Source organism: Delphinus delphis, chromosome 9 (assembly GCF_949987515.2).
Source record: "Delphinus delphis chromosome 9, mDelDel1.2, whole genome shotgun sequence".
Classification (NCBI taxonomy): Eukaryota; Metazoa; Chordata; class Mammalia; order Artiodactyla; family Delphinidae; genus Delphinus; species Delphinus delphis.
In genome coordinates this window covers 85372584-85392916 of record NC_082691.1, presented here as the reverse complement: position 1 = coordinate 85392916, position 20333 = coordinate 85372584, and the positions used below count along the sequence as shown (strand labels likewise).

The following is a 20333-nucleotide window of genomic DNA, read 5'->3' as shown; positions in this document are numbered from 1 at the left end:
TAAGCAATCAGTATATATTCAGCCTGGTAACTTGGACTGTACAACGATCCCCTCCTCTCCACTCTGGCTCAGGAGGGACATGCTTCTAAGCACTGAGGTATGACGAGTCCGACTGTTATTAGCTGGAAAGACCAGTTCTAACAGCAAATAACAGTAAATCTCTGGCACAGAGACTACTGTCCTTAATGTTCTGTGATTTTAGGAAATTCTGTAAATAGCTTGGCTTTACTTCAATTTACTCAGAAATGAAACATGTTTAATAAGGTTAAACTACTCTGCTAGAGTAACTGTCTGCTGGTTTAGTGTCCTTATAAAATACATACATAATACGTGTAGGTAAATCATAGTCTTAAAGTATACTTAGAATACTGCGTTACTGAAACCAAAGTCTAACAAAATGACTACAGTTAGAAGCAGCTAATGAAACTAAATCCAAAGGTATGACAAGGGAGACTCATTCTCACTTGAAGCTGTGCCACTTAGAGAATTAAAGCCATTCAAGGCGAGGTGAAGGTGGCACCTTTAGATAATTCCAACCAGGGCCAGAAATTAGCATTTCTAAATATTTCAGAAAAGTCCATAGAAGTGTTTCAAAGACTTTTATGCAAAAGAATGTCTGTCTGTCTGTCTTTCTGCATCAGTGAGTAGTAGTGCCCATCAGAATTTCCTAATAACACAAAGGCAAGTCCATACACTTGATCAGATGTCAAAGGAATGGGGGGTGGACTATTAGAAGGTCACCCTTAGAGCTTCTGCTGGCTTTTTACTATATGCTGTTCACCAGTGTGAGTCAGGTGGACTTTTGTGAGAGAATAGTGTTTGGTGGCCAGGACCTCTTTTGGGCGTTTCTTGCTAAGGGGAATACACAACAGATAAGGGAATAGGGGAGGTAATACAGGGAAGCTACTCTTTCCAGCTCAGAAGGAGTTGATGAAGCCCATATATGCATTCAAGAAGCCCATGGGATCCTCTAGCTGTGGATAGTGGCTAATGTGGTCATCCAGAATCGACACTGTGGACCGCGGCAGCGTTTTCCTAGTGGAAGAGAACAGCATGTAGGTGAACTTGAGGCTGGAGGGAGGGGGAGGGATGTAAGCCAGTGGGCAGCCCTAGTAAACGCCCCTGTGGACATACCACACTGGAAGGAACCAACAAAGAGCTTATTCACCTTCTACTTTGGAATTATATCTATCTTAGGCAGGTAAACTTGCCAATTCCATTTATGATGTATACAGACTAGTTTTTAAATGCTCATATTCCAACAGACAACAACGTGAAAATATAACACATATACAACACATGTCAGAGCGGGATGACTTCCAGCTCCTTGGAGAAGTGGGCCATTCAGCAATTCACTGTCCAAGTAAAGATAACAAAAGACCTTGCTTAACCTGAGGAGATGAGAGAGGGTATTTTTGTTTAAAATTAAATGTAAGCTATTTACTACTGGGTTGTTTCTACTAGGCCATGTGAAGGTATGGAACATTTTTATGTGACATAATCAAGCTCTCATATTCCGACACCTTCCAAATAAATACCTAGAGAGGAGAACAACCTGCGAAGGCACTTTCCCACAGTTCCTTCTCCCCATGCAGTCTCCTCAGCTGAGGCCAATGAGTTGGCTTTACAATCAGACTAAAACAAACGCTTCTTAAAATATATCCACTTCCATTCCTTGGTTCACGTGATAGCTGTTTCTTACCTGTACATCTCGGAACATGTAGTAACCATGATAGTGAAAACAGACTGTATAAACCAAGAGAATGTATAACTGAATTTCTTGAGCTTTACATTACGTGAGAGTAAGATTCCCCATTTCATCCTCTATTATGTGTTTCCTAGATGAACAGCCAGTGAGGTCAGAGACAGAGGCTAGATTGCCTCAACAGACAATCCTGTTCACCACTGTCAGGATGCGGTACTAAGAAAACAAAGACCCCTGAGGGAGACTCACCTGTACAGCTCCAAAAACTCTGGATAGGGATTCACTGGATCCAGTGGCCCATAGATAAAATGAACTAGGAAAGGGAAGAGGAAGGAATTATTAATAGCTCTCACATCCATTTTCCTAGTCCCACTGTAAAATTAACTACCCCTCAAAAACAAAATTTTTTTTCTTTAAATTTCTTTTATAATAGAAAACCTAGCTTCTTTCAATAAGTAGGTTACAAGGAACATATGGGAACAAGCCTAAAAATCAGTCCATTTGAGACCTTTTCTCCTGTAAACAACCATTCAGTCCCTTCATCTCTTCCGTGTCCTGGACCAAAAGGAATAAGCCCCACTTCCAACATTCCATTTCTATAAATCCAGAAGACTGTCATTCTTTAAGTCTCTCTCTTCAGTTACAGTTGACCCTTGACATTTGAAATCAACCAGTGATAGCCTGAGCACTAAATACTCTGTGTGAGATAGTGCACTGAATTTCTTTTTTAAATCCATAAGAATGAAGAGAGAAATAAGCAGAGACCACCTATAGCCTCTTTATTAGTAATCTAAACAGCCTGCTGTCCCAGCAATTCAGCATTGAATGTGGCAGCTACTGACAATGCACAGCACAGAAACTGGTCTAACTCTCACTCCTGACAGAGACACCAACTCCCTTTCCAACAGGATCTCAATGTTTTATATACTTCTCTTCAACACATGTCACTGGCTGCCAGATTAAATAAAGGATGGCCAGTTACATCTGAACTTCAGATAATGACTTTTTTTTTTTAGTATATCTCAAATACTGCATAGCCTATACTTATCCTAAGTAGGTGTTTGTTTGTTGTTTATCTGAAATTCAAATTTAGCTAGTTATCTTGTATCTTTGCTAAGTCCGGCAGTTATTTAACCCGTAGTCCCTCAGTTTTCCTATCAAGAGGTAATATAGAGGGACTTCTCTGGTGGCGCAGTGGTTAAGAATCCGCCTGCCAATGCAGGGGACACGGGTTGGAGCCCTGGTGCAGGAAGATCCCACATGCTGCAGAGCAACTAAGCCCGTGCGCCACAACTAGTGAGCCTGCGCTCTAGAGCCCGCAAGCCACAACTACTGAGCCCTTGTGCCACAACTACTGAAGCCTGCATGCCTAGAGCCAGTGCTCTGCAACGAGAAGCCCGTGTGCTACAACTAAGACCCAACGCAGCCCAAGATAAACTTTATTTAAAAAAAGAAAAAAGAGTTAATATAGAAATACTCACTGGGAATAGATACAGAGGCAAGAGCTCCCACCCAGCGTCTTCTAAACTTCTTCCTTTGATTGATGTACTGCAAGAGACTATAGGACAGATAAGTCAGCAAGAGTAAAACAAGAAACTTTTTTTTGCTATGGGGATGCAAAGGCCTGACAGGAACCACAAGGAACACAACCTACTGAACACGATCAATGTTTTCTTAATCCAGAAGCAACTTGGCATTCCTGGGAATGGCCCACTTAAATTTACCCGTTTCCGTTACCCTCTAGAGTTAACCACCATGTAGCTATGGCAGTGATCACGCCTACTATCGATGTTAGAATTAATGGTTCTTTGTGTTTATTAAGCAGGGAATGAAATCTAGGAAGGCTGGAAGTTACTTTGGATTGCATGTGACTAAAGTCTGGGTCTAGAGTTCTGATTTTGGCTTCACCACTAACAAGCTCTGTGACTCAAAAGTTGTTGCTAACACACACATCTTTCCTCATCTTCAAGAGACTGAACTACATGATCTCTAAATTGGTATCTACTTCTAAAATTCTGTGTAGAAGTTCATGAGCACAAAGCTTCAACCTCTGCATTTCATCTGACCACAGATAAAATGGAGGCAGAGTCCTCATCCTACAGTGTAAGATGTCACAGCTGCATTTTAGAACTCAAATTCATGTATTCTAATTATTCTGCCTGCCAACTCCAGGACAATTATTTTTGTGAACTTCAAATATCACCTCTTAGAAATGGTATTTAGTTTCTTGAAAGCACAAGGGAATTTTACAAGAGGGCTTTGTTTTTCAGTTTTTTATATTAAAATGAATCTTCAAGGGTCCCATTCCTTAGGGAGCAATGGCTCCCTCGACCTCACAGTTCCCAGCAGAGCCACCAGTTAACACACTGGAAGCTACACTGACCCAGCTGGCAAAGAGACAGGGCCTTTTACCCCAAGTAGTTCTGGATACACTATCTCTAGGTCCCTCTGCGAAAGTGGCTACATTCTCATTTGAACCAAGGCATGGGGATTCTTTGTACAAGACAGAGAAACCTCCCTTCTCAGTCCCTGTTGCTACAGAAAAGATATGAAAAAGGAAACAATCTGTACTTTGAGAGAGGCATTAAGCACCTTTCAGAATTATGATTAGACATTTTGAAACATTTACTATTGACAAAAGGTCCAAAGACGATTTGCCAGTCAGTCAGTTACAGACTAAATTAGCATTAGAATTTGCAGCTGTTTATCCAAACTTATGGTGCCAAATGGCTTAGGCTCAGAGCTCACTCTATTCTCAATTTCTTTCTTCTTAGAAAGTACAGAGCATGACTTTTTGGTTTGCCTCATAGGTCATAACCACTCTCCTTGTGGTTATGAAAGCAAGGAACAGAACACACAATCCCACATCTTTCCCCACTTCCCAAAAGAAGTGTCTCTGGAAACCAAAGCAAAGGGTTATTTCTTACCTGTCAATAACCAAGTTCCCGTCATTGTTGCGTATCCCTGCCCACATGTCCCACAGTTCACTCTCAGAGGGTCGGGTGTATGGCCCAAAGACCGGGGTGAGACTGAACGAGTCCAAAAAAGCAGAAAGGTAAGTGTGAGAAGAACTCAGTACATCAAGTATGATTGGAACCTCAGGTCATGTATGTCTGACCCTTGACTGGTTTATGAATTCCTTCTACTACTTGCCTGGCAGTGGTCAACACCTTTACTTTAAAGGGTCAAACCCTGAGATTTGGCCCAGAACTTTAATGGCAGCAACTTTTCACTACATTGCTCCCATGCTGAAGTGAATCAGTGTTTGACAATGACTTACCCTCGAGAGAATACGAAGAAGTTCATCAGTCGCGTGAGGATGGGTGACAGCATGCCTCCATCTTTGAGAAGCTATAGGTGTGAAAGTAAAAATCGAAGAGTCCAAAGAAAGAAAACAACTATCCAGGATAAAAGGTTTTATACTAGGAACTAAAAAAGGACTTTAGCCAAATCTACTGGCTTTTAGTTTCTTGTTTTGCTTACCCACATTCTTCTCCCATAGAAAACAAATCTATTTCTAATTCCCTTTAAGATTACATTCTACGCTTCCCTAAATCCCGAAGACTTTTAACTGATATATTCAACTTTAGACTAGGATCCCAGTTTGTTCAAACATCATGCTAATGACACAACTCTTTAGATAGCTGTACTTCTCCAAATATTTGTTGCTCTCATTCTCAGAAATAAGCCTTTATTTATCTAGGGGTCACTTCTACTGCTTTATTTTTCCTTTATTAAGGAAAAAATTAACTTCATTAACATGAGTTCATGATGAAACAGATTTTAACTACAGCCCTTGAGAGCAGGTATGGCCGTTATAAAGATACCAGCATTATTTATATCAGTATAAACCTTAAAAACTAAAGATCTAGTCAGTGGAGTAACCAACCTTTTGGAGAAGGAGAGGACGGTGAGTCTCAGGAAATATACCTGTAGGAGAAGAGACTTAGGGTAGTTATTTACCAACAATCTTAGGCCAAACATAGGCCCATTATCGGAGACAATTCACCCTATTAGTTGAGGGCTTTTACTGCCAAAAACCAAACTACAAATAAAAACTTAGTACTGTCATTTATTATTTATCCAGGGAATTCTGTGTTTATCAGGTCAAACTCTATCCCACTGGGATCACTTTCCCCACTGTAGAGAGAAGGGAAAAATATGTCATGGTCATCCACACTGCTGATGACTAGACTCTGGCTCCCCTTAGCGTTTCCACCCATTCCTCAGAATACACAATGTTGTTAACTATTCGGGCTGCAAAGGAAACCAGAGATTTTTCAGAAGTGTAGATGCTTCAAAACACCTAGAGCTTTTCCGTTTCCATTTTTTTCCAGAGTCAACGGGAGAAAGCCATGAGCATTACTGATAAAGGGACAAACAGACTCCTCTCCCAATCTGCCCTTAAGGTATTCTAAGGTGTTCGGGGGGCACCTGGATATTCATGGATTTACAAGCCAGGCTCAATGGCAGGCAAAGAACAAGAAACATCTCCAAAAGGTCTAATCAAGGGCTCGCTAATTTCCAACTGAAACTTGGCACTACTGTGAATTGAGAGTTTATGACACAAACCACAGTAGTAGTAGAAGCACCTGTGGCTTCATCTCAAATGTCTGCAGAACCCACTGCAGTTGTTGCAGAGATTGCGAAATATCATCTGCACTCCCCACTACTTCTAATCACAGTTGTTACCAGACACACCACAAGATCTTGCTGGAAAATGCATTAAATACATTTTAAAAAGCACATCTTACTATAACACAGCTTTCTATTAACTTACGTCAAGATAATCAGTTTCCTTTGTAATCTTACTTTATTTTCTGTATTTAAAAATATTACTCTGAGAAAGCGTCAGTAAATCTCATCAGGCCACAAAGTGGTTCATGGCATGAAAGAGGTAAAGATCCACTACTTTGCTTGGGTCTGTTTGCAGTACCATCAGGCTACCATTTAGACGTCACTGCCGTATCTAAATGTGGCCCTCTAGGCTACACCTCACTTTCCACCCGCCTCCAAGGCAGTTACCTCCATTCGACAGACAGAGACTCTTGATGGTAAGCCGACCAGATCGATTCTGCTTGAACCTAGAGGTGGGGAGGGAAACACATAGCTTACTGAGCAGCTGAAGACAAACTCCCAAGAGGGAAAAGGGCCAGAAAGAACCCAGAACAATGTACTTCTCTCATCTTAAACGAGTGAAACCTGTGAATCGTACACAAGTCATGGCTTCACTGACCTATAGAGCAGCTCCTGAGCAACGATATCCCCATAGTCGTGAGACAACAGGTTGATCCTACGGTTCTGGAGCCCCAGATGCCGCAAAAGAGCTTCCACAATGCTGGCCTGCTCGAATATGGAATAGTGATGTGGTCTCTAGGGAAAGGAGAGCCCAGATACACAGGGTGAAGTCAAGGGTGCAGGTGTGTCTGCCAGCCTGACCCCTCCATCCTTGCCTACCCCCATCCCGCAACACTGCCCCATCTAGATGCTGCTTACCGGTTTGTCACTGAAGCCAAAGCCTAGGAAATCAAGGGCAATCACTCGATGAAACCTGAGGGTCAGACCTTCCCAAATCTACAAGAAGGAAAGGGATGGTTTGGTCTTTCTAATCCTGCCCCTCCTCTTCTCCAACCTACAGCAGCAAAGGAGTTTCATCCCTATCTCAGCTTAATAAACAGACTTCGATAAAGGGAAAATCTTATGAAACCACCACAGGCCCACAAATGATCCTCCTGGAAAGTGCTTTATTCCTTATAATTAATCTCCATTGAGGGAGGAACTCCAACATTTTTTAACTTGGCAATGATCGCTCCCAGATTGCCAAAGACTTTTTTACTCCCTTACAGTAAATGAGCAACAGTTCTACATTTAATCCTATTTTATTAAGCAACTCAAATATGCAAGTCTTCCAGTGCTGACAACAAAATCCTCGATTTTGGATTTTTAAAGGCATAGTAGGATCCAGAAGTCTGATTTCCTTACCTTGTACCAGTCATAGCTGGATGTTGGAAAGCCGTGTAAAAGCACAACTATCTCTGGACTTCCAACCACACCCACAGAGTCTGGGAAGAGAGAGAGCAGTTAGGCCGACGCCCTAAGAAAATAACCCTGAAGATATGAAAAAACGAAATAATCTGGTATAAAGGACAAGAAACCTTGACCAAATTAATGAAATTAAAATAACAGATTTTTTTAAAAATGCAAGCTTATTGCTTTACGTAAGAATAGCCATTTGATATGTTTTCTTTTATTCTGTATATTTAAAAATTGTAAATATAGCCAATATTTTATAATAACTTTAAATGGAGTATAATCTATTAAAATATTGAATCACTAATGTTTTACACCTGAACTAATATAATATTGTAGATCAACTATACTTCAATTTTTTATAAACGTAAATAGCTCACTTTATATGAAAATACTTGACGGCAGACTGCTTACTTTCACCTAGATTTTTAAGAAGTATTTCCTCATTTCTCCCTTTATTCTGTGTCATTAATATGTAAATTGCTTTTCCACAGTAAAAAGTAAAGCTTCACAGTTAAAAGTATACAGTCACAACTTAATAACTACAAGTTCTTTGTACCTGATTATTAATGGCCTCACAAAAATTCCCTTCTTCAACCCAGTGGGTGCCTCAGTTTATGCCATTTGTCCAACAATTTTATTTCCCGCAGAGGAGACTCAACTGAATATTAAAAGCATAATGCTCAACTATTGCAAAATTCTAGCAACTATAAGAAAAGGCTAATAAACATGAACATTTTTTAATGTATAAACATCTTTTAAATTAGCCAAATATTTAAACGGTAAGTAGCCTTGCTAATAAAAAATAGTATTAGATTAAAACTGATAGATTCATATACTGCCACTGGCATGAGAATTTGATAATAAGGTTTACAAAAATAATTTAGTTAGAAGCAATGAAAAATTGTATATACTTTAGCCTAGGAGTCTTATTCTTGAGAATCCATGCAAATAAATCATTTCATTTACACGAAGTACTATTTGAAAAAATAAGGAAAAAATTAACACATACATGGAGATTTCCCTTTAACATTATTTAAAACATTGGAAAACTAGAAACAACCTAAGTGACCAACATAAAGAAAATTATATACTTACTTTTAGTTGAATATAGCGAATGAGAGGAGGTCAGGAGCAATAATGAAAAACGGTTTATGACAAACATTTTTCGTTATTGCTCTTGACCCCCGCCCAAAAGCAGTCTTTTCCAATCTTGTTTCTCATTCCCTTTACCTATAAAATGAGGTGAACAGCACCTTTCCAAGTACTGTTGTAAAGATTAAACGAAATTATGAAGGTTGAAAACATAATTCAATGCCTAGCATAAGGTAATTAATTGGTAAGTAGCAGTCATAATAATTATTAGCAAATTAACTTAGACAAAGGTATAAGACTTAAATCACATTTAGTTATACATATAACAAATAATCTTTATAGAAACAATAAAATGAAATCAGGGATGGGGGGAACAGAACCAATGGCAGCTGTATCTATGGATGTTGTTTATATTATCTGACACTAGGGGCGCTCACAAAAGAAAGCCAGTACTATCTATCACTGCAAATCAGGCTACAAAGTAAATTATACTGGTCACATATACACTACCAAATGTAAAATAGATAGCTAGTGGGAAGCAGCTGCATAGCACAGGGAGATCAGCTCAGTGCTTTGTGACCACCTAGAGGGGTGGGATAGGGAGGGTGGGAGGGAGACGCAAGAGGGAGGAGATAATGGGGATATACGTATATGTATAGCTGATTCACTTTGTTATACAGCAGAAACTAACACACCACTGTAAAGCAATTATACTCCAATAAAGATGTTAAAAAAAAAGTCAAAATCAGAAAAAATAAATAAATTATACTAACAAGTCAGTCTATGGACATTGGAATCTCCATTCCACCACCCTCACCCTCCCAGCAATTTTCTTTGAGTTTCCCTGCTATCAAATTAATGAGGGGAATTAGTCCATTCCTTCAAATGGACACTACACAGAAAAAGAGGGTTTTCCCCTCCATCACTGAGGGGCAACAGAGACCAATGGACGCAAAATAAGTACCTCAGAGGGACCCACGGGACCTCTACGTGCAGAGTGTTTCAAGAGCCCTGTTCTTACCTTGGTAGAAGATACGCAGTCCCTTGTAGGTAAAAAATTTGCCTGATGACTTCCATGAGTGAAGAGCAGGGGAAAGCTGGGGGGGCGGGATGTGCAGATAGGCTGCAAGCAGGGGCACAGCCAACAGCCCCACCTGGACCCACCACTCCCTCATCCTGTAGGGAAATCAGAAACCCGGGGTAAGCAGTTGGGTGACATTGTACATGATTCTAACACAAGCCCCAAACTGGTAAAACAGGGTGGGGAATTTCTGTACCATGTGGGGACTACCCTGTCCTCCATGTCAACCGTGGCAGAAAATTTACCAAGAATGTAAGTGTACTCTGCCTGCTATGGCAATCACCATATTTGCTCATCATTCTAATTTTAAGGAAAAAAATATACTATTTTCATATGTAATCTTCCCCCTCAACTTCATCCCACTTTAACCCCACAGCCCCTCCCTTGTGCTCTTCCCAAGACCTGCTGTAGAGGTTTTATATAAAGTAAAAGGAAGATAAATTACTTAAGTAACTTCATTGTCTTTTATCAAGGCTTCCTGGGGGGAGGGAGGGTTCCCTTCATATTTACTCTAAAAGCTCTACCATCTACCCACCAGCCCCGCACCGGTAAAATGTTTTACATATATATATATATATATATAAAACTAATGTTTGTTTTAAAAAAAAAAAGTAGGAACATCACATGTCCTAAAGCAGAGAGCTGCTCTTGATTTTCTAATATTTATCAACCCTCTGACTCCAGTGAAGCCCAGTTTGCTACTACTATCTGGATTTGTGCTGAGAAACTGCTCAGGGTAAAGAGTCTGTGAAAGTAAGAAGATAGGTGCCCTGTATATTCCAACGTAAGCAGCTTTATCATGACCCTGAATATCTAATCTCTTGAGAGGTCAGGGCAGCAGATTATATTTCTGCTTTTCTTAGCAGACTCTTGAGGAAGCTCCCCCATTTATTTAATTTCTTAGGATGCCCCTTCCTTCCCATCCCCCCAAAAAGAGGAGCAGAGCATCTGAGAACTGATTTTGTTTTGGGGAGGAAAGCACTGATTTGCACACCCAACTTTCCCATGCCCAGGACTTCGAAGGTCCAGATCAATTCATCCACAATGACAAGAAGTGCTAAACAGGAATTAGAAACAGTTCCCTCTGTTTCTAGCTTATGACTCCTGATGGCCACCAGGGAAAGAACCATCAGTAGAATGGAAATTCTCTTAAAAACAGCCAGAATGGAAATACCGTCTAAAACTAAAATAAGAATTGTCAAGAACACAGAACTATAAATAAGGGGAATTAATTGTGAAAGCCCTGGTGGAAATGTCTTTGTGCCTGTATCCTTCTACCATATTACCTGTAATCTGGCCACAATCTCTGACAAACTAATCCAACTCACAAGATATTTATTTATTTTAGAGTTTTTTTCAAAAAATAAGAGCCTGTAGTTTCACATCCACAGAGAATCTCAGCTCTTTTGACTATTTTTCAGGTGTCACCAGGGCGGTCTTTTTTTTCTTCCCCCCTCTGAAGTGCATATCCATAAAACAGACCCAGTGATTTGGTTCTACCTTCCAAGGTAGAAAGATTAAAGATTAAGAAATGATTAGAAAAAATGCCCGGAACATGACCATTATATCGCAATATCCACCCCCCACAGTAGTAGTAGGCTACATCCCATTATCTCCTGAAAAGGTGAGATGACAAAAAGTATCAGGTTTAGATGATAATTTCTAAGCGCTACCTGTCCTGGACTTAAGCTTATACATTTTCACCTGCGCATTTCATCACTCCTGATCCCCATACTTCTCATCTCATTCATTGACGGGTTCCAGCAGCCGAGTATCTGCAGTGACTCAGCAGAGAGCCGGGGAGGGCATACGAGAGGAGCTGAGCAGGAGAGGCTCCCCCGCCCCGCCGCCGACCACCATGCGGGGCGGTGAGGGAAAGGACTGACACTCTCCGCTCGGGACACCCTCACCCCGCACCTCTTCCTTCTCTTTTACGCTAAGAAAGCGAAGAGGCAACCCCTCAGAAAGCCGCTTTCTGTCTTAATTACTTCAGTAAAAATGCCCCCAACAACATTTTAGGATTTTTAGTACGTAAGCAATCAGGCAGTCAGTAGGCAAAATAGATTAAACATTTTTTGACCCAAATCTCCATTCTTTGATGAGCCAAGAATCAAGAGTACAAATTCAGCAAACCCCAGTAACAAACCTTCCAGAAATTAATGAACCTTTCCGAGCCTTTATTTCTTCATCTTGTAAATAGGAAAAATACACACATTTAATACCACCAAACCTGCCCACTTCACAGCATCGCGGTGAGACTATGAACTATTTTGTAAACCAATGCAAATAATTCATGTGTAATATTATGAGTTTGGTCACATCATTCTCACTTGGCTTCCTGTTACTGAAATCTCAAAAATACTTACGCCTCGGTGATAAGACACTGCCAGTTCTAGTCACACCTATGCGGTAACTCACGCCACGGCGACACCAGGGTCTTCAAATCCTAAATCACCGCAGTGCAATACCGGGGTCTCAAAATTCTAAATCGTGCCAGGGCGATGCAGGGGTCTAGAAACCCTAAATCGTGTCAGGGTGATATTCGGATGTTAAAATCCTAATTCACGCCAAGGCAAAATCCAGATCTAGAAACCCTAAACCGCGCCAAGGCGATGCTGGGATATAAAAACCCTAATCGCGCCAAGGCGTTACCGGAGTCTAAAAATCTTAAATCGCGTCAAAGTGAAACCGGGTCTAGACACACTAATTCACACCTAGGGGGTACTGGGATCTAAAAATCCTCAATCGCGCAAGGGTGACACCAGGATCTAAAAACCGTCAATCGCACCAAGGCGATGCCGGGGTCTAAAAATCCTCAATCATGCCAGGGTGATGCCGAGGTCTAAAAAAAATTGTAAACCATATCAGAGTAACACCAGGGTCTAAAAATCCTAAGTCACTCCAAGGCGCTACCAGGGTCTAGAAATTCTAAACCGCACGGGGTGACGCCAGGGTCTAGAAATTCTAAATTGCATCAGAGAGATACCAGGGTCTAGAAATCCTAAATCAGGGAGATCAGGCGTTCTGAACATTCTACTGTGTGCAGGCGAGACATCCTCTTCCAAGCAGGTAGAACGGGCTCAGAGGACGGGAATGCATGCCCCCCTCACCCTCCGGAGATTTTCCCTCTACTGCGGGAGTCGCGCTCTGGCAGCCCCAGCTCGGACGGACAAAGTCCCACCCGCTGGCCCGCACCCCATTTGGGGACGACGTCTGCAAGCCAGTCACACACGCTCCCCCCACCCCCTCTCCCACCACGCACCCACCTGCGGAGGCGATCTCGGCGCACCATGGTGGCGTCTTATCCCATGCCGCCTGCACACCGGCCCTGAGCAAAGGGCGCGCCGCAGCGCCCGCAGCGGTGCAGGGTCGGCCGGCAGCTGGGCGCAGCCCACAGCCCGCGAGGGCGGCGCGGCCGCGGCAAGCAGCGAGCGGCCACCGGGGCGTGCGCTGCGGCAATGCGCAAGGCGCGGTTGCCGCAGAGGAGGCGCCGCCCGCCGTGATGCGCCGGGATGTGCTGGTGGCCGCGGCAGCGCAGAGTGAGTGGGCACCGACTTTTAGAGCCCACCCGCGCCCCGCCCCTGGCCCGCCCACCGCGCTGCAGTGCCCCTCCCGCCGAAGCCACCCCCTTCCCCGCAGCCCCGCTGAGGGCGCAAGGATGGGGCGCCCCTCCTACAGCAGCTGCTTCGGAGGGCACCTTCAGGGGTATTGACCCCCACCAGCACCCCGCTGCTCCCTCACGGCCCCCTACCCTGAACCACAGGTTCTGTAGCAAAAATCCTCCTCTGGCGAGTTAACACTACAGGAAGACACGACAGACTTCCTGAGACTCCATCACCTCCCCCGAGACCACCCATAGGCCCCCCACCCCAGCCCCAGAGGTGGCCACTCGACCTCAGATGCAGTGGGACCAGGGCTTCCGCTGTGGCGCCAGCTCACATCCCGCTCGCGATCCGCGCTGAGGCGGGGGCTCTGAACCGCTCGAGTGCCCGGGCCAAAGCAGCGGTCCCTGAACGCCCAACACCTCCTAGGTCCCTAACTACAGGTACCCACCAGGGGCACAACCGAGTGGCTAGGGAACGACAAGCTCGGCTGGGCTACTGCAGAGCTAATCGGCTGATTCAAGGGACGACCGCTCGAGAGCAAAAAACGGGGCAAAACTTGGGGCAAGTCTGGGCTCTCTCGGTCAGCCACCGCCGCGGCGCTGGGCACGTTTCCTCTGCGGCAGCGCGACGTGGTCGGCGTGCCGGAGGCCCGCCGCAGCCCTCCCGCGGCACCCACTCCCGGCATTAGCCCGTCCTGTGGCGGAAAGAATGATCGGCCGAATTATGAGACTAAAGCTCCCTTTGTTTATGCATTTATTTAAGACTGAATCACAATGCGAGGGCCCCAGTGGTACAGAAAAGAGGGAAGGATTTTTTTCCTCATCCACAATCCTTTAAAAGACATCTATCACACCTTTGAAGAGAAAAGTGTAGAGAATCAGTGTCTGTTCGTTTTCTGGCTGTAAATTGAATTCCTGACAAACGCGTGGGCTGCGAGCGAGCCAGGCGGCCCGAGCGGTGCCGGCTCCCTCCAGCAGGGGCGCTGCAGGCCTCTATTCCACTCGTGCCCGCCCAGGCCTCCCCGCCACTCAACTGCCCAGAGCGCGGGCGAGCATGATTCCGAACATCTGGGCGAAAGGCCGGGCCAGCCGAGCCCACCCGGTACCTCACAGTGTGCCAGGGAGCTGAGGGCCACCAGTCAGACATAGGAGAAACCGCCATCTATGAGCGTGTCACCAAAACGTGTGGCGCAGTCTAGGGTACACCTCTACTGGTGTCGATTCCGAGGTTCATGAAACCAATGCTTAATTTAGCACCTCCAGAGCGCTAAGAGCCAGGGGTGTAAAGACGAAGGAGGAATGGCCCCTGCCCCCAAAGCGAGCTGCTGTCCATCCGGTGAGGATGACACACAAGAACTGACGGTGCTTAAATTTTCCCTTTAATTTCCTATCAGCGTTTTGTGACAGGTTGGCCCCCTCCCCCTAACATGCAAGCCCCTCAAAGCCCGAGCCCAAGTATTATTCACCTTTTGTATCCCCAGAGCCTGCCACGGCGCTGGCCACAAAGCAGACTCCTAATAAATACTGCATGAATAAGTACAAGAATTTGAGGGCGCACAGGGGAGGAAGTAATTAAGGGGAGGGGGGAAAGGGTTGTCTTGAATGATGAATAGACATTTACCAGAGACAAAGAGCATTCCAACCAGAGGGGACGGCATTCGCAAAGCACCGGAGGCGCAGGACCGCACAGCCTTTGGGGAAAACTCCAAGTCCTTTGGGCCGTGGCGCTGGTAGACAAAAAATTAGGCTAGAAAGAGTATTTCAACCTAAGGAGTTTACAATTTGTCCCGAAGAAAATGAGGAGCCACCGATGGATTTAAACCCTCTGTGGCCTTAATTGGTTACTTAATGAAATTTAAATTACTCCCCTTAACAAGTGGAAGATTACCTATTTTAACGAACCACCACCTTTTAAGGACTGAAATAATTACTCAACAAAATTTAAATCGGTCCTTTCAACAGAATAAAGACTTTCCTATTTTAACTAAGACAACAATATATAACAAACTTGGCATTATAGTTTTTCGTATTTACTGTCAATGGAACCTATAAGTCCTACAAACAATTCCGCACTTTCATTCTCACCATACCAGAAGCACCAGCATCCGAGATGAAGGCAATTTTGTATTTAATGGACTGAGTGCTCACAAAGGATCTTATTCTGAAAGCCATGGAACATGTCCAACCACATGGAACAAGTAGGTAGACAGGAGCAGAGACTGCTGGGGGGTGGGGGGCGGCAGAGGGGACCAAGGGAAGCACTTGAAGACAACGGGAATTCTAAGTCTGATGCTCAAGACAAACCCTCCCGGACAGAGTGCTAGGAAAAACCTCCTTGGAAAAGGAGGGCTCAAGGTTGAGAAGGACTTCAAACCCGTAACTCGTTTAGGCGAAGGAAGCATTCCTGTTTGGAAGAACCTCCCAGCACAGAGGCAAGGAGTCTGGAAAACGCAGAGGATACTAACAGAGATCAGCTTGGCTAAAGCCGGGAGAGAATGCTAGAGAATGCCCCAGAAGCCAAACAGTTAATGAGTTTTTTAACCGTGCCTGACTTACAGAGAGAAGCTTCCTCCACCAGGGGAGAATCTGGCCCAAGGTATAAAACATTTGGAGTGCCTGAGAAAACATGTAGCCGTACATAAATCCACAGCCTGCCTCTGGCTGGTTCTCAGTGCACCCTTTCATTTCTTGGATACAAACACCACACTTGACCGACATCACAGGCAGCAGCATTCCCTCAACCCGTAGCTTATCATACATTCCTGTCACATTCCAATTCTCAGACAGTCCCACATAAAAAGACCTCAGATTTGTGCAAAGATGAGGGTAGAAAGCTCAGCATTTATTAGCTTGCTGATGTGCAACAGTGGTGAGATCAGCAGGGCTGGTACTGTGGGTTCAATAATCATTTTTTTTTGAACCCCAGTTTGAGACCCATAATATGACAACAAGGATATTTATGGAGACAACAGGACAGAACTGGGGCTGCCACTTGCAAGAGCCATAATTATCGATTCAAATAAGCTAAAGAAGTCCAAGATGGGGGAAACTTGACTGAACAGCAGCACATAAAGCGAGTCAGGATTTTAGTTGTCAGTGAGTCAATGTGATATGGCTCCAAAAAAAAAACCACTGTAGACTGTAGACTGTAATTAGAGAAGCACCCAGAATGAGCTAATCCTGCTCTATTCTGCTAGTGAGAAAGTGTTTTATTTTGTTCTGCACAGCAGATATTAAGAGACACATAAACAGGAATTTGTTCAGAGAAGACCGACTAAAATGCATTGCAAATTATGTCACTGAAGGTGTAACAGCTGTCATATTTTAAGCTCCTACTATAGCATGGATCTTCACCCAATTTATCCCTAATTCTCATAATAACTCGCTAGATGAGTACTTTCATCCGTATATTTCAGAGAAAGATACAGCAGCTCAGAGCACTGTTAGTATGTGAAGGGACTGGGAACTGAGCGCAGATGCGTCTGGCTCCAAAGCTGGCGTTCTTTCCACTACCCCACACTGCCTCCCTGTTTAAAATAACCGGGCATGTTTAGTTGGAAGAAAAGAACCCTTGTGGAGTGAGTGGAAGAAGGGAAATGTGTTAGCAGTCCTCAAATATTTGTGGAAGCAGCATTAGACATTTTATTCTGTATGGCTCCAATGAGTGCAAATTGTAGAGAAACAGATGTCAATTCAACATAAAGAATTTTCCAACAGGGTTGTCTAGAGACTGGGTAGCTCAGCCATTTGGGGACGTGACAAGTTCGCTGTCTCTAGGGGTTGGGTAGCCCTGCGGCAGGTATGCAAGGTCTGGATAAATGCATGAATGACCTTTAAGGTCTTTTCCCATCTGACAGAAACTAAGGCTCAGAGAGGCACTGGAACTTGGCCAGGGTGACCCCTCCCTGAAAGGTCAGATCCACAACAAGATCTTTCCTGGGTGTCCCTCAACCCAGAGCTCTTTGTACAACATGCTATTTCATGCTGAGGGCAAGACAAATTGAAGAAATTATGCATACAATCACATCAACCTCCCTCTCAATCAAATTTAACCCATATATCCAAAAGGCGACTGGTGTCTTCCTTCCTCTTCAGGCTCGTTTTTGGGTAAAAATCTTTGGCTGAAAAAAGTTCAAAAGATAAGTGGGAGAGGAGAGAAGCAAGGGAGCTGGATAACCCATTAACCAGATAAGATAAACCTAAGAGACTGTTTCTAGAGATTACAGTATTACTGAGCACCCCTAAAGTATCTTTACACACCCTTTGCATTACTGGGCACATCCCATAATCCCAAGTCTGGTACTATTCTGCTGTTCCACACCTGGAATACATCTTATACACTCACACATAAATAGGTTGAAGGATTTGAAATAAAATCATATCTTGCATTTTTATAGCTCTTTACCCTTTCATGTATATTATCTCATCTGATGTTCATCACAGTCCTCTAAGGAAAACAGCTTTCTTTCGGACGGACAAGCAATTTCCTAGCTGCCTGGGGAAGAAAGGGCTACGGCACACAATTCATTTTTTTTTAAAACTACATTCCACATTAAATTATCCCCCCAGCCTGGATGAGTCAACCCAGAAGCAGGTGTTTTGCTTTTCCTCGATTGCTATCACCGCCGCAAACCTTCAGCTGTCCTCCCCCACCGTGCCCTCCAGGGCCCCCACCCCCGCTACTACCGCAGCGCTTGGTCCCCAGCCGGTTACTAAGCACTCGCTCTGCACAGCCCCGCACTCGCTGCTCCAACTCCCAGCGAAAACTACACCCCCTCCCCACCGGCGCCGAGTGGCCGCGTCCCCGTGCCCCCAACATTCGCCCAGGCCCGCGTGGCTGCGACCTTCCCAACCACCAATGAGGTCCCGAAGCGGGAAGGCGCAGCCTCCCGGGAACTCGAGACCCGATTTCCTGGAGGGATGGTCAAGCCGACTGACTGACTAAACGCTCTGTGGGGAGTCAAGCCTTGGGCGAGGGTTAGGGGACTTCTGTGTTCTCGTCCGACCGCGAGGTTCTAGGAGACGATGACCGAGCACCTCGCCCGCGTGGCCCTCGAGTGAAGCGCACACCTCGTGCGGCCACCCACCAACCTCCGCGTAATCCGGCACGCCCCAGCCGGTCCTCACGGCCTCCCGGGCCACTATCACTCAAAGCTTGGCCCCAGGATTGGTGTAGTCCACGCACACTAGCCACATACCCCGAGTGTGCCCATGCCCAGTCATCCGCTGGGCTAGGAGGCTAAAGGTGGAGGGTCACTCCTTCCCCGCCTGTTTCCTACCTGATTCAGGTAAGACCTGGGCTACAAGACTCCATGTTTGGGGACCCGGTTGCGCATGCGCTTCCCGCGGCCAGAGCTTCTCCGCCTGACCCCAGTCCCAGGGAAGACCCAGCCAAGCCACCGAATACCCGGTTCTGGGCTAGAGCGTCGCCACCTCCGCGCACCGGCCCATCGCCCCCGAGCCCAACCTATGCTGCCGCCTTCTCCCTGCCGGGCGTCAGCGCCACCTATTGCGAAGGGTATGAAACGGCAGGCTGTGCATTGAATAAGAGGCTGAATAAACGAATAAACTTTTATAGGGCCCAATCTGAGTACATTTACATGGTAAAACTGAAGGCCAAAGATAGTTATTAACTATGTCGAGATCTTTGGCGAGGCTTCCATATCTCAACCATTTCCCTAACTTCATAGTTACCCTAAAGACTCCCAAATCTATATCTCCAGCCCTTCCCTCTACTCCAAACTCTAGATCCATATATTTGACTGCCTTCTGTTCCTCTTCACATGAATGGCCTACACACGTCTTATACTCCACAAGGACTAAGTTAAATTCATTACCCTTCCTCCACTACAAACTAACCACCCCCCTTCCCCAGAACGTGTGCTACTTTCTTTATTCTCTGTTGTGGTTAATGGCATCATTAGCCACTCCAGTCTACTACACTCAATTACCAATACCTGTGGCGTAATGGAATGAAGCTAAAAAGCCAAGCAGCCTTGGGTACAAATCCCAGCAAGTTCTCTCCTTCCCCCTGCTCTTCATCTTACTTCCCAAGTATCTTGGATTCATCTTGCTTCCCTCCATTCCCAACAGTTTCCCCTTGTTCAGGCCTCATTATCTCTCACTTGGACTACTGCCTCCTAATTGGTTTCCAGGTCTCCATGATCACACCTTTCTAATTCATCATTCACACACCTGCCCAAAGTGATTTTTCTAAAATGCAAATCAAATCGCATCTCTTTCTGTCTTCAAACTCTGTACTAACTCCTATTCCCAATGCTAAATTCAAGCTCTTTAACTGGTCATGCAAAACACTTCCAAATCTGGACCTTCCCTTCCTCTAGAATCTTCTCTCTTACCACCTGCACCTCTCCCAAACTTCATAATCTGACTTAATGTTGCTAATTGTAGTTCCTCCCAAAACACTGTGTGGTTTCCATTCTCCATGCCTTTACACATCTTTCCCCTGCCAAATACATTCGTCCCCACTTAGGCTACCTAAAAACTTCATTACTCAAAATTCACCTTAGTTGTCACATGCTCTTGAAAGCCTTCCCTGAAGCCTTCCTACAGAAATATCACTCCCTCTGTGCTATCTCTGTCCCTTGTTGATCACTATGTGCCAGACACTGTGCTAAACTCCTTATGTACATTATATCATTTAATTCTGATGATAATGCTATAAAAGAACTATTATTATCCTAATTTTACGGATGAGAAAGCTGAGGCTTTGAAAGATGAAGGAGCTTGCCCAAGGATGCAGAGGTGGTAAGTTGTGGAGCCAGGATCTGAACGCAGATATGTCTACTCATGTTTAT

At 44.6% G+C, this 20333-nt stretch overlaps 1 protein-coding gene across 3 annotated transcripts; it reads right to left on the bottom strand.

Annotated features, from left to right (window-relative positions):
• Positions 1–15: 15 nt before the first annotated feature.
• MEST (mesoderm specific transcript) lies at positions 16–18868 on the bottom strand. 3 transcript variants are annotated; one of them, XM_069541023.1, is made up of 12 exons: positions 18795–18868; positions 9852–10006; positions 7688–7767; positions 7202–7279; positions 6942–7078; positions 6731–6789; positions 5595–5635; positions 4986–5056; positions 4633–4734; positions 3187–3263; positions 1955–2018; positions 16–1035 (listed from the first exon to the last, which is right to left on the bottom strand). In XM_069541023.1, the coding sequence occupies exons 2-12, from the start codon at positions 10003–10005 to the stop codon at positions 918–920; spliced, it is 981 nt and encodes a 326-aa protein (XP_069397124.1). In that variant the 5' UTR covers position 10006; positions 18795–18868; the 3' UTR covers positions 16–917. The 3 variants fall into 3 exon arrangements, with proteins under 3 accessions (XP_069397124.1, XP_059876883.1, XP_059876882.1); XM_060020900.1 differs by lacking the exon at positions 16–1035 and adding an exon at positions 1082–1391; XM_060020899.1 differs by lacking the exons at positions 16–1035; positions 18795–18868 and adding exons at positions 1082–1391; positions 15137–15226.
• Positions 18869–20333: the final 1465 nt, after the last annotated feature.